This window comes from Ursus maritimus, unplaced genomic scaffold, assembly GCF_017311325.1.
Source record: "Ursus maritimus isolate PB19 unplaced genomic scaffold, ASM1731132v1 scaffold_29, whole genome shotgun sequence".
Taxonomy (NCBI): domain Eukaryota; kingdom Metazoa; phylum Chordata; class Mammalia; order Carnivora; family Ursidae; genus Ursus; species Ursus maritimus.
In genome coordinates, this window is record NW_024425452.1 from 24,790,667 (window position 1) to 24,809,668 (window position 19,002).

The window sequence follows — 19,002 nt, forward strand, 5'->3', positions numbered from 1 at the left end:
GGGAAAGGGAAGGAAAAATAACACAAGATAAAAACAGAAAGGGAGGCAAACCATAAGAGACTCTTCACTCTGGGAAATAATGGTTGCTGGAGGGGTGGTGGGAGAGGGATGGAATAATCAGGTGATGGGCATCAAAGAGGGCACTTGATGTAATGGGCAATGAGTGTTATATGCAACTGATGAATCACTAAATTCTACCCTAAACTAATAATACACTATATATTAACCAAATTGAATTTAAATTAAAAAATTTTTAATAAAATAAAATAAATATGTCTTATATTTTGGGAAAGATTAAGGTAAACTGACTTTTTCTTAATATTGGAACTATTATAATCACACTAATAATCTGATATTTCTCATGGGTTCCATTCTCATTCATCCATTTTTCCAGCTCATTCTTACTGTGATCAGTAAGAAACTCTAACTAAAATTTGGGTTGGTATATATTGAAATCAGGTGCAGTATAATGATCTTATGTTGTTGTTAAAATCATTGGAATTATTCAATCAATCTTAAATGTGCTCATATTTATTGGGAGAAATTACTTAAAGATATTTACTCTTTGTGAGTGAAATCACTGTGTCTTAATCAGGAAAGGGTTGTTATAGATTTATAAAATTTGCATTAGAAAACACATGAAAAATCATTATTCTTAACATTGTTGAAATAGCAATTTAATCTTTTTTCATAAAAGAGTGCAAAGAATAATTGACAGATTTAATGTCACTGAAAATTTAAAAAAAAACAGTGAAAACAATATTCAGTTTCAATTTTTTCACCAAATAGTTGTTAATCTCACAATTTAATTCAGTACATTACCAATCCCCTAGAAAAGAGTTTTGTTTGCTTTAGCTTACTTAAAAAGGCATTAATTTTTATTAAGAATATTTAAAAGATATTTCAGCCACTCTGTGTGTAGGATATTTTGCAAAAAACAATTAACTCTATATTTCCCATTTTTTGTACTGCATTTACAAAATGTCAAGAAATAGAATATTCAAAGGGAGAAAATAAGAATTACTACTTATTTATTGACTGTTTAAGACATCATAAATCTAAAGCAGTTTTTGATAAGCAGTTACTGCATGTCTGTGTTTTGTTGCTTTTATGAGTAATGATTTAATTTTGGAATGGTAAAAACTCAGCTTCAAGACCCTAATTCTCAATGGCTGAGTTTTCCGATATGGCAGATATTTGCCAACCAGCTGGTTGTTATGGATGCTGTTTGTTTATGGTATTTTAATTAAAATCTTTTTCATCAGTATTATATATTACTCCATCCTTTTTAGTTTTAAATAAACCAAGAAAGCTGAAAAGGAGATTTCTTTTCTTAAAAGTTTATATGCCACAAAGTAATTTTTTCGGTTGTTGCCTAATGAGTATTGTTTTAACATCTGTTATTATGTTGCCCGTTAGGACTGCTGTGTTCATAGTGCTACTCAACTATCACAGTGTTGAGGGCATGCACACCCTTCACCAGTTTGTTTGATTTAAGTTTGTTTGTTTGTTTAATTTCCCTGTCCCTTTCCTTGTGAATTCTTACTGCTGCCACTGTGCTTTCCTTACCAACAAAATGCATCTTCAGTGGTCCTGTAGAGTTGAATAACAGAAAAACTCAGGATTTTGACTGTTAAAATTGGCGAGGGTCTAGTGGGTTTTTGGAAGAATAAAGTCTAGGAGCTCAGATTTGTTACATTATTTATTGCTAAATTAGAAGCCTTTTTTTCACTTGCTTTTCATTTCTCTGGCAAGATTTCCAAGTAGATAATTTGCTGAGATAGTTTGCTATTTTCTGAATTCTGCTGTTTAAGCTATGGATAAGTGAACACCTGTACAGCAAGTGCATTTTAGTTGTTTCTCATTGCATCAAAGTTGTTTTGAGATTGAGGGATGGGAAATTCTATATTTTAATGAAAACAGAGTTATAATAAATATGTTAAAATATGTTTTGTGCATATTCATTTAATTTTATTTTAATTCCTGCTTTAAAGTCTACCTTAATATCAAAGGTGACTTAAGGTACCTACCAAAGCATAAAAACATAGCCATATCAAATAAGTTAAAAAGGTGTAGAAAAGATTGGTAAGGAAAAATAAGGGAAGAAAATTAGGCTGCAGATTTAACCATAAACATTCTAACACACGTGCTTTCAGAAAGGTACTATCAGTTATAAAACTTCAGCTTCCATAACTTGAAAATAAACCAGTTAAGGGCACACTACTTTTTCCTGATACCGACACCAGAGAGAAGTTTCTTTTGTATAGTTTCGCAGAGAACATAATCATCGTCAGAGCATGATCCACTGAATAACATCATTACCATGATCCATGCAGTCATCTGTTGAAGGACAATATATGAAAGGAACTGTGGAGGTGGAGGAGGGGAGAGGGACTATATGGAAATGCCATGTAGACCAGGTGCATGGTTGTGTGGTGCTCAGATTAATTCAGAGTTAGATTTTAGCACATCTAAGTTGACTTACTGCACATCCCTCACAAAGACCTCTGTAGATACTATTGCTTTAAGATAAAGCATTTCAAAAATATTGAGAAATGTTATATTCCAAAATATATTCTCTCTGAAGTGCACTTGGGAGTAGTTCAGTGCAGCTAGGTAATTGTGGAATCATGGATTTAAACAGCCAGGCACACTAGGCATTTCCTTACATTCCTGAGTAGAAGGCCATCCCATTCTTCTCACAAGAGCACCTGTGACCCAGCCAAGAAACCGTATTGGGCCCTTTAAGTCTAGGCCAGTGAGACTTCTGATTTTTTAAAGGAACAGTGTTTGTTATGAAGATGTTATCTAAGATGAAGCTATTTTGAGATTATTATATTGGAAATATAATTTTAGACTCATTTATCCAACCCTTAAATATTTAGGAACTCTGGTAGAGAAGTCCTTTATTGAGTCAGTAGGTTAATTTTTGACCAACCTTAATGTAGTTTGCTTTATAAAAATAAGTGTATATGTGATCTAAATGCATTGTGAATATTGTTCCTTCCTTTTGTGCTTTCTCTTGCCTGACTTATCATCCATCGTATGGAATTTGAGTAGAATTGAAAGCTTTATGCAGTCTGACCACTTTGGCACTGTGGCAGAGATTTAGCTAGTGACCTTGCAGTATTTTGCAACCTGGTTTCCTGTGGCTATAATTTGAAAATTTATGAATATGGATACTTCACATTTTTCTCTAGAACAATGTTGAGGCATAAAATTTTCTCAAAATTGCTATGCCTAGGGATTTCCTACTGCCAGTACATGAATTTCCAACTTAAAAACAAAAAGTCCTTTAATATATCTATAAATTTTTTTAAAATTTTTTTTAAAGATTTTATTTATTTGACAGAGACAGCCAGCGAGAGAGGGAACACAAGCAGGGGGAGTGGGAGAGGAAGAAGCAGGCTCCAGGAGAACAGGGAGCCCGATGCGGGGCTCGATCCCAGGACCCTGGGATCACGCCCTGAGCCAAAGGCAAACGCTTAACGACTGAGCCACCCAGGCACCCCTACAAATTGTTTGTTTGAATAGCTAAAATAAAATAAGCAAATAAAAAAAAAAATTAAGGGGGGGAAAACCCAATATTTATAGTAACTTTCTTTGATAGAGCTCTGGTTTTAAAACATCTGTTTATATAACCAAAAATGTTTGCTAGAGTATATTTATTTCCTACTATTTTATGACTTAACTACATATTTTTAAATAAGCAGTATCAGTCCCTCGTAAGTACTCCCATTTTGTTCTGTGTGCCGTTAGAATTCATCTTATCATCATCTATTGTTATTTATATCACTTAGACTGTGATAATGTATCAATCTCTGTATTTTTTCATTTCCATGTCTTTGGGATGTAGAGGCAGGCAGAAGTTGATTTGACATTCAGAATCATTATGGCAAATTAATATTGTTTTGCTAGTGTTGCCAGGGTGTGAGGTCTGGATAAAGACTGACATTTTCCTTTATCAAAGATATTTACATCTAGAGTGCTTTCTTGTAATGTCTCTGCTGTGAACTTGCCCAACACTACAATTTCTTAAACCTGTGGTTAACATCCAGTCCCCAAACAATGAAAACATATAAACCCCGATTTTTTCCACAGGGTTTCCTGGCTGGTTATTCCGAGGCTTTGCACGTGACAACCTGTTCTCCCACGTGAATGGAATACTCAGTCTCAATGTGGAAGCCTGGTCAGTTGGAAAGTTGCAGTTAAATATTTCCCTCCTATGTGCAGCACTTCCAAAATTCTTATTTATGTAGAGTCATTGTGTCAGAAAAAAGAAAAAAGTTTCCCTAAGTTTGTTAATTCTGTGTTTATCCTGTTTATCCACGGCACTTTCTCTTGTATATATAGATTCTGGGAAAGAAATTTCTCAGGCATTAGGCCTCAAACCATATTTACACATGAAATTTATTCCTCTCTAAGCTATTATATGTAGACATCTTTTTGCCCTGTCATCAATGATCTTAGACTTTTCTTTAGATACATTTTTATTGTCATTTAATATAGACAATAACTGCAGCCTGGTTTAGATTTCCTGAAGACCATGAACATCCCTTGTTATTCTAAGGCACAAGTGTGTGTGTGCGAGTATGCATGTGTGGTTTTTGTTGTTGTTGTTGTTGTTGTTGTTCAGAACTTTCAGGAATTTTAATTAATCAACTTCTTTTGAGGCCTGCAGCATCAGGTCAGTGCAGAGATAAAAAATAAGGATGTAATCACACATCATGGTGTTTTGGAAGTGTTTCTGAACTCTGACGCTTCATATAGTCTCAAAAATCTAAGTTTATATATTTTTCTAAACTAGGAAAAATTAAGCTGATGACCAGTGTTAACTATCTCAAATACCTTTTTACTTCTCAATGTTTTAGCTTACTTAAAGTAAATCTACAAAATTTTCTGTGCTTTTCCAAAGCCCCATCATTCAGGGTGACTCTAATACATATTTAAACTTATAGTTGTTTTCTAAAGACCATCCATCTTATTATTATTTAGGTGATTTCGCAAGGATTATAAACTGAAAAAAGGAATCTCAGGAAGTTAGGATGCTTATAACCTATTAGGATATAAATATTAAAATGTATTCCATAACTAATTTCTATACCAAATAATTTTTAAGGTATAATACAAGCTGCTTTCAAGGAAACATTTTCAAGGATATCTTGAGTCATCAGAAAAAAAAAAAAAAGATGAAGGATTATAATAGCCTACCATGTTTCATGATACAGAGTAATTCAGTCATAGATATTTTGCTGATAGATGTGTTTCATTCTCCCACATTAAAACATGATCATATAAAGAAGAAATGACAAAATACTTAATTTTACATTAGGGGTACATTGTGCATTCTGATCAAATTAATTACTTCACAGTCCAGATATTTTTAGTTAGGGGTTAATCTACGTATTTAATGTATAGATCACCTGACTATACTATAAAAACAACCGTTTTCTTAATACATTAGGCTCGCCTTGGCTTTATGGAAATTAACAGGAAGACGTATGTTACTTTTTCTATATGTGATGGCCCTTTTCCTCATCCTTTAGCAATTGGGATTAAAGAAATATTCATTCATTCTGAACACTTGAGCATCGGTTTTACACCAGGCCAATTAATGATTTCTGTAAGCAAAGTGATTTTAACATTTTTCTAAGCCTACTCAGAGCATCCTTTGCAGAGATTACTGATACTATATGTATTTTAGTTATGATAGCTAATTACCTATAAATGTGATCTCTAACACCTGTGATTTCATATTTCTAATTTCAGTTGTGTAGTTATATAATAAAATCTATTTCTGAAGTCCTTCATAATTTACAAAGCTGGCATATCTCATTTAATCCTCATGAAACATGTACAAGAAAGTGGCATTATCCCCAGTTTATAGAGAAGGACAACGTTTATATAGATGATGGGATATTATCAAGAATATGGCAGTTAGGAATAGAGTCACAAATCTCTAATGTTAAGTAAAAGGTTCTTTTTATACAAAAGCTGTTTTTTTATGTTTTATAAGAAAAAACATAATTATTAGTTTCAGATAAGATATAACGCTCTTACTGGGGGAATTGAAATAGAGTGAGGTTCTCTGATTTTTCACGTTTTCAAATAAGTAAACTGTGGGGGCAGTTCCTTAATTTTTACCTGGCTTTAGAATTGACAGAGGTGCTTATCAGTATTATTATTGGAAATACTTTTTAGTCTATTTTTTACACTGTAATGACAACTTGCATTTCTGTGGTGCTCTATAGTTGGTAAGCAATTTCATGTGCTTTGTCTCAGACTACCCTCACAAGAGCGGTGGAACGCTGCTGGAGTTACCTCTGAAGTACAGGGATGATCTGAATGCCTGAGCTCAGAGTTAGGCAGAAGTGTTGATTCTGAGTTCCACATAACTGCTTTGTAGAATCGTGTGGTCATCGGGTTGGTGTTCCATTAGTGCTCAGATTCACCGAAAAGTTCACAAAATAACCAGAAAAGTAACCAGCTCCACCAAAAATGTTCGTGAAATTCTAGATCAGCCACCAAGCCTCTGTTCCCGTGCCCTAGCAGCATTAAACAGAGATGGCACCACAGGCCCTTAAACAAATATCTCATCTTTCTTTGGAAGTAGTTCAACTCTGGAGTTTCTATTGAGTATAAACGGTTTCTGAATACAAACATCTTTGGCACCTCATTAACTTCATAAATCATAGTGGATGCATTTACTTGAACCATCAGACTTTTATATCTGAGAAAGAGTAGCATTGTTGGTTCTCTGATAGAAGCAGAGCACATTCCTAACAAAGGGGAATTTTGAAAGTGAAATTTCTAACAAGCATTCAGGGAACAGCCACTCTAGTGAATCCCTACAAGCTGGATATAATGTAATTCTTCCAGCAAGTGGCACCTTGTGTGTGTGTGTGTGTCCTGGGTCAAAACCAGAATTTGGAATTTATATCACTTAGAATTTTTGGAGAGGTTCTTGCTGAAGACCAGTGGTTTGGAGATGCCTCTAGCCATGCCTCAAGGGACACAAATTCCTTAATTATGCAGCATTTGCTGTCAAATTGTGGAGTGAACATTAGTGTGTATATTGAATGAAATCACCAAAAAGTGTTTGAGGAACAATGTTTTTACTATTCTAGGGACTTAGACTGGTAGTAATTCAGTAGTGAATGATAATTTATTGATTTTGCATACACATAGTATTTATTTTTATAGGCTTTAGTATTTCACTGATTATGTTATTCATGATTAAATTTAGCAAGTATATCTTCCCATTTTATTTTAATGCCTGGATTCTAAGACCTATTAAATAATATTTGTTTCTTATCCCTGACTGCTAATTTAACTTAAGTAAAATTAGGCTTTCTGGGACTTCGCTGTACTGTATAGCAAACTATGGCTTATTTATTTCAAAGTTAGCACCATTGTAATTTTTAATTTAGGGGTGGGAGCAGACACACTTGACTTTTGTAGGCATGGGACTATCTGAAATAGACTTCTAAAATAAGAGGGAGTTATTTCAAAATGGTGTTTTCATTATATTAATCAGAAGTTAAGATTTCTTTTCTCAGTTCTTAGACTTTGGATTTTAATGCCTATCTATGAAAAGAAGGCCCTTGTAAAATATTAAAATGAGTTAAAATGTATAATGTTTTTATCACATTATAACCAAAGCAATATTTATTAACTCCTGTGTGTTGACCCATGGTACTCAGTGTAAAAAATACCCTACTTTGTCTCAAATTTAAAACTCATTCTTAGAACTTGAGTTGGTTTTTGTGTGTGCACTGCATGTCTATTCAACATGAATGTCTATTCAACAAACATATTTTTACCAAGTATTTTGGCTATGTGCTATGCTATAATAAAGTATATGAGGGTTTATTTAATTTTACTTAGTCCCAACACACATCCTACTATAGAGGATAAACAGAAATAAAAAAGGGAAACAGTTTAAGGGGTATAGGAAATCTCTGGTAAAGATGATTCTGCTGATTTTTGGTCTATGAATTTTATAATTTCTTTGGATACCAACAATCTGTACTATATAGGAAGAATAATTTTCTTTGAGATAGCAAGTAGCACAGTTATAGATATGCATTTGGAATTGTGCACAGTTACTGTGAGTCAGTCTTGAAATTAGTTTCAGTCCCATCTTTTATCACCATTCATTATAATGAGGTTAAAAATATGCTGTATATTTCTTCTGCAAATAGAAAAGAAGTCCAAACTATCTATTACTTAAATGCTTTGGTGTAGATAACCTTTTGTTTACTGCCTACACATTAGATGCACATTCCACTTGGTCAAGTGTAATTATCATGTAAATTGTTAGGTATTTATTGTGTGAAATCAGAATTATGGTTTTTTCTTTATGGTTTTAATATACTCACACACAGTCATGCATCTGTATGATTTAGAAAGCATTTTTGTTCAGCTGACTGATTAGTCCGTTGTGCTTTGACATTAAATATCACAAGATACAAAATTTTAAATCCTAGAGGTACATGTTTGCACATTGTTATGTTCTCCAATCGTAATGACCTGGGTTAGGAAAAGCTGGTTCTCTTTACAGAAGGCTCAGGAGTCCTTTAGCTGACTTTTATTCATGCAGTGAAAGTTGTGTGCTTATTTATTAAGTTTAGTTAACTACATTTTCATAAGGGATAGGATAAAAGTCTGTTCTTAAAGTCTTAACAAAATAATACTCAAAATTATAATACGTCATTGAACTTTGGCTCTTTATGAACTTGAGCCATTTCCATAGACTCAAGCATCTGATATATTCCCTGAATCTAAATTAATAATAATAGTTAATTTGTTCCTTTATAGTTATATTGAATATTAGAACCAAAATGGTTTGGTATTAAGTCCATAAGAAAATACCCTGAATTTATCATTGTGTAGCCATGCTACTTGGAAATCAATCTCTTTAATCACCTATTAGAAAAATAATCAAGGAAAATGATTTATATTAATGAAATACCAGATTCTGAATATTTTAGGAGAAAGTTTTCTTGAGTGTTGCTTAGTCCATTAATAATGGAGAAATGTGACTTATAAAGACAAATTACAGTACTTAAAAAGTCAATAATATCTTTAAAATTTAGTAACGACATGGAAAGAAGAAAAATAAGTTTAAAACTACATATTTAGATTTTAGAATTTGTTTTTCGTAAGTCTTTAAGCAAAAATGTTATAATCTAATGGGTGATAATGAAATTTGTGGTAAGAAAACTGTTAGAAACTGTTCAGAATGTGAAGGAGGTGTAACTGTATACTAAAATATATACAAGTATTATTGTGTACTGAAATATTGAATGCCCTCTTAATTTACATTTAGTAGCAACTTTTAGTAGATATCAACAATACTGTGTATGACCAAAATTATCCCATCTTAATCCAATTAAATTAGACTCTCCATTCAAGATCATGTACCAGAAACATCAGCTTTTGGTTCTTTGTATAAGGAGCACTTTTTGCACAGGGGACATTCATCAGATATGTATAACCAGACTTACTTAGGACAAGGTGAGTGAAACACAGGGTTGAACCACCATAGGAGGAATTGGTGCGTGAGCCAGAGAATGATCCCAATAAGAAGTACAGTTTTTAAGATCTAAGTTATTGAAGAGTGCACTTGTGAGGAGCACGGGGTGTTGTATGAAGTATTGAATCACTGTATTGTATACCTAAAACTAATATTACACTCTATGTTAACTAACTGAAATTTAAATTAAAAAACTTAAAAAAGATCTAAGTTATTGAAAAATACAAAAAACTTCCCTTGAAGTCTTTAAAATGGGTTGGATTTTGTCATCTTTTTAACCTCAAAGACTTTTCAGAGCAGCTCAGCTTTCAACTTAATGACTAATTTTCTTCTTTAAGCCCCGCAAATCCCAGTGATTCTATTAATTTGTCACAGTATTTCACAATGAGTCAGCATTTAAGAAGTCATCAGACTTTCTTACTCCTACATATATGAAATTTTAGGGAAAAAGCTTTATGAATTGTTATAATCTTTTGAATGATATTTGTAGTTACTACTTAAAAGTACTTACAATTTTATATTATGGTACATAGTTTTTCTTTCAAGAGGAACAGTGTCATAATACTAAGGACAAAGCAACTTTAAAAATAAGTGTGTGGGCAAGGGATGGGCAAAATGGGTGAAGGGGAATGGGAGATACAGGCTTCCAGTTACAGAATGAATAAGTCATGGGAATAAGAGGTACAGCTTAGGGGATACAATCAATAACATTATGGTAGTGTTGTATTCTAACCGATGGCAGCCACACTTGTGGTAAGCGTAGCATAACGTAGAGAGATGTTGAATCACTCTGTTGTGAGTGTAAAACTAATGTTAACATTTCCTGTCAGCTATATTCAAAGAAAAAAAATTAATAAAAAAACCATGAAGTTTTATAAACAGTAAAAGTAAAAAAGGGGGAAAAAAAAACCCTGTCCTTTCACAACTTTCCTTATATTCCATTAACTGAGGTGGCCAGAAGAAGAGTAGAAATCTATAATCTTCAGCACCAAGCCATGTACACATTTTAAAATATGTGATTTTGAAAGCGATATGGACTCTGTGTGAAACAGAAACCGAATATAGTTTCTGCTAACGCAGTTTCTAATGTTCACCCCTTCCCAGAATATACTATCATGTACGTGACATATTTGAAGAACATTGTAGTATTTATTGCAGTATATAGTTCATTCTCCTTCAGCTTTTCCAAGATACTATTTAAAAGGAAAGGGGAAGCAGCTACTAAGAAACTTAGGTGTATGGATTTTTTTATGCCTGCAGATTTTAAACATTTTTACATTTTCTATCACATTTCTTTTATAGTGCCTCTATCGGCCATGCCTGTCATCTACGTACAGTTCTTTGCTTACGACCTTCACAGATACCAGCCAAATGCATTTTCCCTATACTCAGCTAGATATCTCACTGTTAGTTGGCATGCTTGACTCACTTTCTTAATATTTTTCTCTTTCAAGATCCATCAGTAGAAAAATTTTCATTGATTTAATCTAATATTTAGAATGTAAAAGATCATTTATTCTCACATTCACCCATGCTGGCCTTTCTCCTATGCAAATACTGAAAGCACTGCAGCTTTCCATTAATTTTTTTCTTTTCTCTCAGGTGCTTTCTTTAGTATTTTATTTTTAAGCCCAAAAAAAAAATTGAAATTAGAGGTTCATAAATTCATGCTTACAAAAGTTAGGATATTTAAGTCTTTTTTCTGGCTTTAGTAAAACTGAATTTTCTGTTCACTGTACTGTACTATTATTAAAAGTTATTCTTGATACTTCATTTATTCAATACTGTGTGCTAAAATGTATGCCCTATTGTCAGCTGATGAGGGAAGAGGATAGAGACCAGAGACTGATTTTGAAAGGATATGATATAGCTCAGAAGAGTAGAAAGAGAGACACTAAGTTTTAATACTTACTTGAGTTCGAGGAATACAATTTTTGCCAGTATCACTAGATGGCAGGCTGTTCCTTGGTATGGTTAGTCTGTTGAGGGAGGGTGGAGTGGGTTAATCCAGTTATTTCAGTACTTTTTATGTGTGTTTCTAGACTGATTAATGAGAATAAAAGTTAGTATGTTGTATTAAGTGCATTTGTAGCACACATTCGTTCCAAGGATTGAGGTTGCAGCCTTTGCAATGAAAGGGTGTATCATTCTGGGATGTATACACTCAAGATTTTGATGCTCATAACCCTTTACTTCATAGACTGAAGCAGCCATACTTAAAATGATGCATTCTCCACTTTAAATCATCGCACTTTTCATTTTTTTCCTGCGGTGCAGGTGATTTGGACTATTACTGGTTGGATCCTGCCACGTGGCATAGCCGGGAAACATCACCTATTAGTTCGGTAAGCTTTCTGGGAAGTGAAAGTTTGGAGCGTAGGGATGATATGTGCTGTTCATTGTCCTGTGTTTGATACGTGGTAGATGGCAATCTTACTCTGTTTCATTATACGTTTTAAGAGAGAAAAATATTCATTTCATTTAAGGCAGTGCAGTTTAGAAGGGAAGTAAAAAGCAATTATTAAATGATGACTATATACAAATGAGATATTATTTGGGTAATGATATCAACGTGAACAACAACTCAAAATACAGAATCAGTTTTCTTTATATAAACAGATTTATTTTAAATTTCAATTTATTTCTGAACAATTTTTTAGAGAATTACTTAGTTGCTGACTACTTTTTTAGAACTATTTAGTTTAAGAGTCTACTACAAATAAAACGTAGCTGTCAAGGCAAATTGTTCTAAGCCTAGGGTAGAACTCACCAGAATAAAGAATTCCCTCTAGAATGCCTATAACTGAGGAAATCACATCATGCTATAACCAATAATTATGTGTCTATAGGAAAGAAAACAACTTATCTTTTTTTAACTTTATTCATGTTTTAATAGCATCCTGTAACGTGGCAACCATCTAAAGAGGGAGACCGATTAATTGGACGTGTTATTCTTAACAAGAGAACAACCATGCCCAAAGAATCAGGAGCATTACTGGGTCTGAAAGTAAGTATGCTGGTTTAAAGTGTTTCTTAAGGCTGGATAACAGTATGGACTGAATTCAACAAAGTTTCTGACAATGATTTTTAAATATTCTCCTCTTTTCTCCAAAATAAAGTCCTAGTGAATAGATCTTGTTAATATATTGATATCTTATGGTAGAGTTAGTGTTATTATCTGGGTTAATATTTTAAAATCATTTTATTAATATGACATACAGATGTGTTAGGAAACTTCCATAAAAAAGAGCAAAATAAAGAATTTTTATCTGAGTATAAAGTTCAAGGACGATTTTTACATTTAAAAGATTTTAATGGATGGTAGTAAAGTTAGATAATGTGAACTGCATAATTTTATTGTATCCTGACAAGCAACATAAAACATCATTAAAGAGATTGTTTCCTAAGTACAATAGAATTTATGGTAATACCAAAAGAGTAAAATGTATCTTTTAAAAATATTAACGGACTTCCAACAGATATGAAAAACTAATTAATTGCAAAAGATTATGTTTTATTATAGGAAAAAATACACATACACATTTTGTTTTATTATGTGTGTGCATGTATGTGTTAAATCACATGGTTTTATTTGCTTTCAGAAACTTAGAGAAGCATTCGAAGATCAGCTTTAAAATTATTTACCAAGATATCATATTATATTTGTGTGATAGTTTGACCTCTTCAAAACCATTGACTATTAATTCAACTGAAACCTTTCTTCAGTTAATGTGCTTAATAATATCACCTTATTGGTTATTATCATTAATTTCTCTTGCTATGCGATAATTCTGATCACTTCCACTAATGGGCATGTCCTAAAGAATCATGGATCAACCTCAAGCTTTGAGAATATGCCTTGTACTTTTAATTATACATACTGAGCACCTGCATTGGGAGAAATTAAACTTAAAAATTTTCAGATGTATTTAATTTTAGTTACGATGTAAAAGCCAGGTAAAAGTGTTAAATATTCAGTAATATAACTTAGACATCAAGAGTTAGATTAAAATACATATATATTTCAGATGAAGTCATTTAGATGGTCAGTAGCAATGATAAACTTAGCTATTACCCATCGTACCATAGTAAATTCCTTCCCCAAAGTAGCCTATTCTTGGTTTGAACCCATAGTCTTTATGTCTTAGACCTATATTCTACTAAAGTTATACACAAGAGATAAGTGATGTAACAGTGGGGTATTATGTGCATATAGAACTGTAATTCAGGAGCGCCTGGGTGGCACAGCAGTTAAGCGCCTGCCTTCGGCTCAGGGCGTGATCCTGGCATTACGGGATTGAGCCCCACATCAGGTTCCTCCGCTATGAGCCTGCTTCTTCCTCTCCCACTCCCCCTGCTTGTGTTCCCTCTCTCGCTGGCTGTCTCTATCTCTGTCGAATAAATAAATAAAATCTTTAAAAAAAAAAAAAAAGAACTGTAATTCAAATGGTCGGTATGAATTTTGAGGATAAAGAGAAATGAACCCTAATGTAAACTGTGTCACACACTTCTGTAAGTAGGGAAGACCCGGCACTTGTCTTGTAAGGATTTACATTACCCATGGTCTTCCTGCATTGTTAGGGCAATATAAGTAATCAGTACATGTACTTCATTAGGACACATGCATCTCAAATATAATGAGATGTTTTCTTTTTAAAACTACACTGCCACTTCATGGGATGCCTGGGCAGCTCAGTTGGTTAAGTATCTGACTGTTTTGGGGTTTTTAAAAAAGATTTTATTTATTTATTTGAGAGAGAAAGAACTAGAATGGGGGGCTGGGGGCGGAGCAGAGGCAGAAGCAGGGGGGAGGGGCAGAGGGAGAAGTAGACTCCCCACTGAGCAGGGAGCCTGTCATGGGCTTGATCCCAAGACTGATCCCAGGACCCTGGGGTCACAATCTGAGCCGAAAATAGATGCTTAACCAATTTAGCCACCCAGGTGCCCCAAGTGTCTGACTCTTGATCTCAGGTCAGGTCTTGATCTCAGCATCATGAGTTCAAGCCCCGTGTTGGGGACCTACTTCAAAAAACAAAAAAAAAACAAAAAAAAACACATACTGCCACTGGTTTAATCAAAAATATATTTCAGTTTATTAATGTACCTACATTCAATCCTAAATACATTGTAAAAGACTGTAGAAGTCATTCCTCAAAGTAATAAACTTATGTTTTGATATGAGTCTTGGGAACTTATAAATTTATTATTATCCAGGTTGTTGGAGGAAAAATGACTGACTTAGGACGTCTTGGTGCCTTCATCACCAAAGTAAAGAAGGGTAGCCTTGCAGATGTAGTTGGACACTTAAGAGCAGGTAAAGTTTCTTTTTATATTTAAACAGTGTGTACTCTTTGCATGAATTGGTGGTTTTCAATTTGGGGTAAGTTATATGTAACAATTAACTAACTAATTTTAGTGCATGAATAAAGACTTTTTTCCTGACGTGGGTATTTACTGATTGCGATAATAGGCAACGATACATCAGTAGCGGTTTGGAGAAAGTACGTTTAGGAATCTTTTTTTATTTGTGTAAAAATAAATAGATACAAATGCTGTAGGAGTCCTAGTTTTTGTAGATGGCTTCATATTGTTGCTACAAAAATCCAGAACAATTTAGCCTTGTAGAAAAAATAATATTACCAATTAATTCCTTAGTTTATATTTTGAGCTGTTATAATTACTAAGGTTTTTCACAATGGTCCCAAAACACTTATTAGTAGTAGTTTTTAGTAAAACACAACCATAATCACATTTCTTACACGGATTATGTAATAAAATATTTGTTAACGTAGTTGTGGCATGCATTGTACTCACGGAGGTCTACTACTTCTTGGTATTTGGAAATTTACCTAATGTTACTCTGTAACCTTAACATGATATAGTAAAATCATTTAATATGTTCAGATATACCATATTCAACATACTTTAAAATCTATTTTTGTTAAATTGCTTACTCCGCATTTTAGTTAAAATCATATTAACATTTTTTCTGGTTTACTTCACAGTTTAGTAGAAATCTTTTGGTTGGAGTGTCTGCTTATGCATTTGAAAGACAATTACAATGAAAACAGAGAAAGCTGAACTGTACAATTGAGGATTAATAACCCATAGCACATAGAAAGAGAACATTTCTAGGCTGTTTTCCATTTTTATACCTTAAGACTGTAATTACTGAGACTTTTAGAAAAGTGTTTTGTGGGGCGCCTGGGTGGCGCAGTCGTTAAGCGTCTGCCTTCGGCTCAGGGCGTGATCCTGGCGTTCCGGGATCGAGTCCCACATCAGGCTCCTCGGCTGGGAGCCTGCTTCTTCCTCTCCACTCCCCCTGCTTGTGTTCCCTCTCTCGCTGGCTGTCTCTCTGTCACATAAATAAATAAAATCTTAAAAAAAAAAAAAAAAAAAAAAAAGAAAAGTGTTTTGTAACTGCTAAAGACATTTTTGTTGTAATTGATTACCAGGATATCAGTTCAAAATCATTTAGATTTTTTCTTTGATAGAGACTTCCTATGCAGGTGTTATATAAGGAGAAAATACAAATCAGAGATTTTTCTCCATCTGCAATACATACAACTTGGAAGATGTGTAGAGGTACAGTACACTGTTGTTTACTATCAGGGACTTGTTATGATTTAATAAGAAGGTAACCCAATCAGGAGTAACTGTGTCAATAAATTGAGTCTTTGCTTGTTCAAAGACTGAAAAATCAGCCTTAGAAAGTTTGAGAATCACTTAAAAAAAAGTATAAGAATTCCTTGAATCAATGGAATGCTCTAAATGTAGCTATAGAAATCTGAATTTGCAGATCAGATTATAAACATAATGGCTTTTGATTTTGTCTTTGTATTTTAATACAAGATTACGTAAGAGAGTCAGTGAAGGGTTTTTTCTATATAAAATAGCCCTTAGTGATAAATTTCATTTATTTATCACCCTTAATGTGCCTAGAGCCTGAGAAACTTAAACTAAAATGTTAAGAGCTCAGCTTAAATAAGTATAAAACATACAAGTGGACTTTTCACTTCAAGCAATTGATGCATTTGAAAAAAAAGTGTTTTAATAAATTAGATCATATATTCTGTTTGATATACATTATAATTTAGGGATGATCTTCGTTGTGTTTGCATATAAGCATCACTGGCCTCTGCAGTGCTGTGTTTATTAGCATGACCTTTGTTCAGTGTTTGCATTGTTGCTTTTATCTTGCCATAGCTTCTTCCCCTTAAGTCTCTGCACTGTGCCACTACTTGCTTTAATTATCAAAAACGCAAAGTTGACACTGACAAGCTCCTTATTAGAGCCCTCCACTGTCTCCCCATCATTGCCTGCTTAAGTCAAAGCTCTGTAGTTCTGTCCTCTGCCAACCATTCCAGCCACTTCCATTACCATTCACCTTACCTTCTGCCATGGCAGCCTGCCTACAGGTCCCTGGCAAGCTGTCCGTCTCGAAGACCTGGTCCATGCGTCTTGTCTACCAGGTTACTTCTCTGCTCTGTGCTCTGCCCTTTGAAGTCCTTTCCATCCTTCAAAATGCATCTAAAGTTGCTTTAATTCTAAAGTGTTTCCTGATACCCTGCCTGGAACAGTAACTAATTACTATCTCTCTAGCACTTAGCTGGCTCTACTTCTGTTCCTCAGATGAACTCCTATCATTGCATATAACATTTTAGTAAAAATAAGCATTCCTCTATTTCTCCCCCACCAAATGCAAGGACAGAGGAAATTTCCTTTTCAATTTTTGTGTCATCATAATCTACATCCCTGCCTGAAGAGATTATCCACATACCTTTTAGTTTGGAAGGTATTGATTTGTAAATAAATACACGTATTAAGTTAATATGGTATTAAAAGTTATGTTCCCAGGTTGCTGTCTATAAAGAGGAGAATTTTATAATTCAGTGCTTTTGCAAAATGTTGACTGCAGCTCATTACTGGGTAGTTACATTAATTTAATGGTTTGTATCCATTTTTTAAAAATGAAGTAGAACATGATAGAATAAGAGATATCAGGGTAAGTATTGTTTCAGAAAATATTTTTTCATATACACACGCACACACATACATATATATACTCCCGTGATGTAAACTTTTATTTCTTTTCTTGGTCAAACAAATTTAAGAGACTGAATATATTTTAAATTTATAATTATATTGTATTTCTTTTTTTAATAGTGAAGTATAGTTGTTGCCTATTTAAAAAACCTTGCTGGGTAACTTCTTAGGTCAAACTGTTAGAAGTCATTTAACTGTTGATACTAACCATACTCTTACAAACCAAAGCAGCATCATATGCTTTTCAAATATTTATTTTTTATTTTTGAGTAAGCCAACAGTTGGGGAAAAAAATAAAATAGTTCTAGCAAAACAAATTTTTTCTACTTCCTTTTGCAGACCTACCTAAAAACAAAGATATTGTAGTAGTTGCAATTAGCTTTCATGTGTATAATCATCACATTGATTCATCAGTTCCACATATATTTATTTAGCTACTAAAATGTTACAGGCACTGAGAAAAACAACATGAGCAGAAACAAAACCAATTAAGACACCTCAAAGTATCCTTGAGGCTGGGGTATTTCAGCAGAGCCTACCATTGTGAATTGAAGGGTACTGTGCAGAGAACCATTTGGGATCTAATATTCATGAAATGGGGATCTAAATATTCATGAAAATAAATAATTTTTCCCAAATGATCTATGGTGAAATGCATAGTTAAAACATAAACTATAAGTATTAGCTCATGTATTTTAACATCATATTACTCTCCTTGATTAATCCTAGAACATTTAACAAATTAATGAGTACTATATTAATTTTTTATTATTGTAAAAATATTTTCTATTTTTACTTTAATCCTCACAATATATATTATGTATAGAATGTGTGTGTTATGAACATCTGGAAGTGGGTTAACTGTCATGCAACAGTTCTACATCTGCTTGCTTTGTAACTTTGCCATAGCTACCTGCGTTGCCCTATGGGTATGAACTCAAATCCTTTTCATGCATTTTTATTCTGTTGTGTGTCTGGTGAAGACAATGAAGCATGACTTATAATTGGAAAATTCATGCTAATAAATGTTAATTGCTACTTCAACCAAAAACAAAGCAGGATTTATGCAGAGTTCAATAAGAATCTTTCACATATAGAGCCGCCTGCATTTATTATATGGAGGACATGCTGCTAATTATTATTTTTTAATGTTTCCAAATAGGCTGTGCTAATTCCATCCCATAGCATGAGATTATTTTTTATATTATTTCTGGTATATTTCAAAAGATAAAGGTAGTTTTGTATTGTACTGTTTCCTGTGACCAGTAATATTCTATGGGGAAAAGAAAAAGAAAAAAAAAAAAAGAAAGAAAGAAAAGAAAGACAAAAAGAAAAAAGTGTTTAGAAGAACCATTTAGCTGACATTATATGTCAGTCAATTTGCTTTGAGAGCAGGGCCTAGACAATTAAACTATTTG

The 19,002-nt window shown here is 33.4% G+C and overlaps 1 protein-coding gene across 49 annotated transcripts in view; it reads left to right on the forward strand.

Moving 5' to 3' along the window:
• RIMS1 (regulating synaptic membrane exocytosis 1) overlaps positions 1-19,002 on the forward strand; it is a 466,474-nt gene that overhangs the window by 289,749 nt on the left and 157,723 nt on the right. For 40 of the 49 annotated variants that reach the window (XM_040643616.1, XM_040643626.1, XM_040643623.1 and 37 more), the window contains 3 exons: positions 11,816-11,883; positions 12,435-12,545; positions 14,753-14,852. In XM_040643616.1, the coding sequence (XP_040499550.1) occupies positions 11,816-11,883; positions 12,435-12,545; positions 14,753-14,852 (279 nt within the window). Of the gene's footprint in view, positions 1-4,158; positions 4,190-11,815; positions 11,884-12,434; positions 12,546-14,752; positions 14,853-19,002 lie in introns of those variants that run through there. The other 9 variants (XM_040643655.1, XM_040643624.1, XM_040643640.1 and 6 more) reach the window with 1 other exon arrangement.